This window comes from Galeopterus variegatus, unplaced genomic scaffold, assembly GCF_000696425.1.
Source record: "Galeopterus variegatus unplaced genomic scaffold, G_variegatus-3.0.2 Scaffold2851, whole genome shotgun sequence".
Classification (NCBI taxonomy): domain Eukaryota; kingdom Metazoa; phylum Chordata; class Mammalia; order Dermoptera; family Cynocephalidae; genus Galeopterus; species Galeopterus variegatus.
This window is the reverse complement of record NW_007728962.1, coordinates 128,104-134,103: the sequence shown is the minus strand read 5'-3', so window position 1 is coordinate 134,103 and position 6,000 is coordinate 128,104. Positions and strand designations below refer to the sequence as shown.

The 6,000-nt window shown below is 39.7% G+C and overlaps 1 protein-coding gene across 2 annotated transcripts in view; it reads left to right on the top strand.

The window, feature by feature from the left end:
• NUP214 (nucleoporin 214kDa) overlaps positions 1-6,000 on the top strand; it is a 99,999-nt gene that overhangs the window by 4,504 nt on the left and 89,495 nt on the right. For both annotated transcript variants that reach the window (XM_008583206.1, XM_008583205.1), the window contains exons 4-7: positions 284-482; positions 1,152-1,222; positions 2,591-2,654; positions 3,363-3,466. In XM_008583206.1, coding sequence (XP_008581428.1) covers positions 284-482; positions 1,152-1,222; positions 2,591-2,654; positions 3,363-3,466 — 438 coding nt within the window. The remainder of the gene's footprint in view (positions 1-283; positions 483-1,151; positions 1,223-2,590; positions 2,655-3,362; positions 3,467-6,000) is intronic.

Sequence of the window (6,000 nt, the reverse complement as noted above, 5' to 3'; positions counted from 1 at the left end):
CCCCCCCCCCCCCCCCCCGCTTCTCACCTCCCCAGGATCCAGGTGGGGAAAGAAGGTGTGATTTTTAGTATTGTGGCCTGACTGCCTCCCATTAAAAACTTACCTATGGGGAGAAATAAATAGATTGTTATGTAGAGCTAAATCTTTTTTTCATGGTTACAATGAGAAGTGAATGAACCGTGATTTGGAAAAACCTGTATATTCAATAATTTCCTTCTGATATTAAGCACGTCTATTTATTCACTTATTCATTTATTTTGCTTTTACGTGTTTATTTTAAAAGGCTAAACAGCAGAAACGCCCATTTGCCTATCATAAGCTTTTGAAAGATGCAGGAGGCATGGTGATTGATATGAAGTGGAACCCCACTGTCCCCTCCATGGTGGCAGTTTGTCTGGCTGATGGCAGTATTGCTGTCCTACAAGTCACAGAAGCAGTGAAAGTGTGTGCAACTCTTCCTTCCACAGCAGCAGTGACATCTGGTGGGTAATAATGGCTCTCACTCTGTAACGTGTAGTAATGGTAGTTTATTTAAAAATGAATTTCTGGAAGTATATATAAGTAGATGTTTTTTTGTGTGTGTTTCTTGGGTAGAAATGGAGAATATTGTTTATTTCCGTAGTTAATGTCCTTGAAGCCAAATAGCAAACATGATTTAACTTGAATGTGCTTGGCTTTTCTGGAGAAAGAAATATTTTGGTATAGCTGGTTTAGAACTGTGTTTTTGAGAATAATTGTTTCTGTATCTAAAAGGGTTGTACTCTGAAAGTCATTTGTACCTTCACGAGAAAGGCATTAGAAATATCAAATAGGAGTAGAGAATGACTTCTTGATATTTGAAAACCTTCCTGTTTTCCTTGTCTTATCTAAAGACTACAGAGTTTTCTTTACTTTGCAGTTTTCTGGATAATACTCTGTTGAAAAAACATATTTTTAGCTTTTAATTCAGTGGCCCAGTGATAAATCACAATTGACTTGTATCATTAAAATCATTTTACTTTTTTTCACATTACTGAATAGGGATGATCCTACAGTCTTCCATGGATGGCAGGGGAACAAGAAGTGGTGTTCGTAGCTATTGTGTGATATATGTTATTGGTATGCTGCATTTTCTTCAGTTTTAAATTGGTGGCGTTCTTATTTTTGCTCAGTGTGCTGGAGCCCCAAAGGAAAGCAGCTGGCAGTGGGAAAACAGAATGGAACTGTGGTCCAGTATCTTCCCGTAAGTTCTTGCCTTGGACTTCAGACTTTTCTTACTTAAGTTACCCACTGTTTTGGGGGCTGGTTTGGGAGTATCTTTGTTGTTTTTTTCTTTTTTGGCAGCTGGCTGTATGGGTATCTGATGTTTTTTCTATTAAAAAGTAATTTATGCTCATTGTAACATCCATCAGTGAATGAAGAAAAGAGTGGAACTCTTCCCTTCTGTCCTCTAGCTTTCCTTCCAGGGGTACCCACTATGTTCTCATAGTAGCTAGCCTTCTAGACTTCTCTGGATGTTTGTACAAACAGTCTATATATAGATGCATTATTTTTGTTTTGCTTTTTAAGTAAAATGTGATCATATTCTACATGCTGTTCCCCAACCTTATATTCCCAACCCATTCCATTAAAACAGCTTAAGGGGGAAAAGAGTCAATGAAAAGGCTATTACCATAATGCAGAATCACTCTGGCTTAAAGCCCAGTATTTGTCTTTTAACTGAATTCGTCTTAAAGGTGCAATTTCTCTAACTATGGACAACAAAGGAAATGATTCACCTGTTGTTGCATGTGTGCTCTGTCATCTTCTCTCTCTGATTTTCTTGAGCTAATATTCACAAATAATCTTCAGTATAAATTGACACAAAGAATCCATATATTTCTGTTCAAGCTTGGACACAAAGGAGGAGTTCACAGGTGGTAGCAAGGTCTGTGTTGTGCATTCCTCCTCGAGACTGCTCTCTGAGGGGTGTGCAGAGTGGTGAACTTGGTGGTATGGGTTTGAGGTTGAGATTGTTTCTTATTTGTTATTGCCAAAAGTTATGTGAAATTTGGTATATATTCTTTTGGGGCATTAGCCTATAAAAAAAAAATAATGCAGTTGGTTTAATTTTCTTGTTTTGATGTTTGCCTTTTTTTTGTAACTTAGTAATTGGGGTCTTTTTTCCAGTCCATTACATATAAAGACATTACATTCTCTTAGACGGCTCTGTGGTAGTCCACTGTGTGGGTGTACTCCAGTTTATCTATTCCATTATTGATAGTTATCTGCATTAGTATAGTGGCTTTGCTGCTGTGAATGGTACTGTATTGAACATCCTCATCACCTACATCTGAACATGTTCGTGTGCTTATATGAGGGAGATTCAGGAAGTTTGTGGAAAAATAAAATTAAAAGATTATACAAATCTTGCCATGAACTTTTTGAAGACCCCTTGTATTTCTGTAGGAGGGATTCCTAGTGGTAGTCACCACTCCTCTTTGTTCAGTCTTTCCTGGCTAAGGAGTTGGAACAGATGGCTTCTAGGGGAACAGGTTGGACTTGACAGTTTCATTTGTTTAGAGATAGTGTCATTTGATACTTTTTTTTTTTCTTTTCAAATCTCTTTCAGACTTTGCAGGAAAAAAAAGTTATTCCTTGTCCTCCATTTTATGAGTCAGATCATCCTGTCAGAGGTAACACTGCTTTTCTTACCGAGTGGACCTCTAATGAGGTGCTGTCTGTCTTACAGAAATTTCAAATCATACGATGTACCTACATACGTGCTCAGGGAAGTGTTGGTGCCTACTTCATGAATAATGTCACTATTTCAGTGTAAATAATTTCAGTATAAGCTTCTCATGGTAAATGACACAAAATGGATCTTGACTTTTTTTTTTTTTTTCCTTTTTGTCTTTTTTACTGACTGGTAAAGGGATCGCAACCCTCGGTGTCACGCCCGTACCGGGACCGGCAACGGGATCGCAACCCTCGGTGTTGTGCCCGTGCCGCGCTCAGCCAGTGAGCAGGAACCGGTCTCCACGTGGGATTCGAACCCTCGGCGGGAGTGCCGCTGCGCTCCCAAGCGGCGCACTCTCCAGTGCGCCACCGGGCCGGCCCGGATCTTGACTTTTTATTAGAATTCATTATGATTTGCCCTGATTATAATCCACAGAAAGAACTGCCACTCTGGGATGAATTTGGGCTTCTTGAGTCTCAGTATCTGTGACTTATATTTAATCAGTGAAATCTGGACCTTTATTGAAGCTATAGTACTTTGACTTTTTTTTTTCACCCATAGTATATGTTAATAGCATACAGTAGCTATTCCAAACATAAGGTGCTTTTTGCTGTATCTGCTTGCTGTGATTTTTATTACCTACTGATTAGGGTGTGTCTTTCAGTTCTGGATGTGCTGTGGATCGGTACATATGTCTTCACAATAGTATATGCTGCTGCAGATGGGACCTTGGAAACGTCTCCTGATGTGGTGATGGCCCTACTACCGGTATGCACATGAAAGAAGTGGCTGAGAATTGAGAATTAGGATGCCTTCTAATAAAGTTGGAGGCTTAGGTTTTAGGTTCCTTTACTTATTGGCAATGATGGTACAACTTCAGATGTAAGGTTTCACTGCTGCACCATGGACCTGGGATCAAAATTGTTGTGTCCACTTATAGCATGTTTTACTGTTTAGTTATGAGGTAGAAGAAAAAAATGGTAAAACTTGCTTTTGCTTAAGCTGTAGTCTATGAGTCTTGGTTAACCTGATAAAGAAATATTAGATGGGCTGGCCCGGTGACGCACTGCTATAGTGCGCCGCTTGGGAAGCGCGGTGGCGCTCCCGCCGAGGGTTCGGATCCCACATACAGACCGGCCGCTCACTGGCTGAGCAAGGGGCGGGAGCAACACCGAGGGTTGCGATCCTGTGGCCGGTCCCGGTCCGGTACGGGCGCGACACTGAGGGTTGCGATCCGTTGCCGGTCACGAAAAAATACAAAAAGAAAAAAAAAAAGAAATATTAGAAAAGCAAGAAAATATCTTAATTTTTAAAGTGCTTTCATTTATTTATTCATCAAATATTTATCAAATGCCTATAGTGTGCTAGGCACTGCTTTAAAGCTGAGAACCCAGCAGTGACCAAGGCAAAGTCCTTGCTCTTTCGGATCTTACATTCTTTTTTTTTTTGTCTTTTTTCATGTCCGGCAACGGATTGCAACCCTCAGTGTCGTGCCTGTACCAGACCGGGACCAGCGACGGGATCGCAACCCTCGGTGTCGCGCCCGCACCTCGCTCAGCCAGTGAGCGGGAACCGGTCTGTATGTGGGATCCGAACCCTCGGCGGGAGCGCCGCCGCGCTTCCAAGTGGCGCACTGTAGCAGTGCGCCACCGGGCCGGCCCTCGGATCTTACATTATAATGAATGTGATAGTAATAAGTGTGGGATCAGGAAATGACAAGGGTGATGGAGAACATAAAGCAATGTAAAGCACAGATGATGACTGGGATGACAGTTGAGACTGGGTGGTCAAAGGCCTCTCTGAGGAGGTGAGCAGAGAAGCAAATGAAGTGAGGGGGTGAGTCATTTTGAAGATAGAGAAGAGCATTGATGATGAGGTCTGTGAAGCATTACTAAATTATGATGGCCTTTTAAAAAGCAAATGAGGCAGAGCTTGTATTTCCACATCAGAATCAGCTTTCAAAGTCCAGAAAAATATTAAGAAATACTTATTAGTAGAAAGACCCCTCAAAAGCCATCTCATAAAAATGACTTTTAATCTTACCACTCAGAAATAACTGTTGATATTTTAGTATCCAAATTTTCAGATTTTTAAATCATAAATAAATGTCTAAATGAAACAAAAGTGGGAGTTGTATTAATCGTTCTATTTTGCAACCTTTTTTTACTTAGTAGTAAATTGCAAATGTCTTTCTATGTCAATAAATAAAATTTGTATTTAGCAAATATTTGGATAGAATATCAGTTTATTTAGCCTTTCCTCTACTTGTATATTCAGGTTGTTTGCAGTTTTATCTTGTTAAAGAGTGCTATGATACATTCTTTTATGTACATTTTATGTGATTATGTTTATTTTTTAGAATAAATACCTAGAAATAAAATCAGCAGGTCGAGGGATATATGCTTTTTTTGATAGGTTTTTGAAAACATTGGCAAAATATCTTCTAGAAAAGTTGTACAGTTTAGGGCCGGCCCGTGGCTCACTCGGGAGAGTGTGGTGCTGATAGCACCAAGGCCACGGGTTCGGATCCTATATAGAGATGGCCGGTTCGCTCACTGGCTGAGCGTGGTGCTGACAACACCAAGCCAATGGTTGAGATCCCTTTACCAGTCATCTTTAGAAAAAAAAAAGAAAAGTTGTACAGTTTATACTCCTACCACCAATGGGACTACCCAACATGTGTGTCAGTGTGTACTGGTGTCATTTTCAGTCCTTGCCAATCTGATATGTGAAAAACATATATTGTTTTTATGAACTCTTTTGGGTTCCTGATAAGGTTGAATTTTAAAAATATGTTTACCAAGATGCTTTATTTCAAGATATCATTAGACTTTTCTTATTCTCAGGGATAATGTTAACACTACCAGTTGTTGAGTACTACTTAGGTTACATGTATGGGGCTAGAAGCCTTATATGCATCATTTTTTAAAACTAATATTGATTTATTTATTTTAATATTATTATAAGCAGATTATTACAAATCGTGATTTTTTCTTTATGCCCTTTACCCAACCTTTCCCTCCCCTGCATCATTTTATTTACACTTGGAACAGCCTCTGAAGTAAGCTTGATAGTTCCATTATACACTCAAGAAAACAGTATCGGGGAGGCTGAAAAATCTGTGTTTGTCCCATAGCCGGGAAGTGACAGAACAGAGTGAATTCAGTTTGGTTGATGGCCAACGTGTCTACTCCTTGTACTGCTTAATGCAGCCTTTCTCTTATGTCCGTATATTTGGGTTGAGATTTTGAGTGAATTTTCTCCAAACATAAATGGCTTTATCTTTTGAGATTCTTAATTGT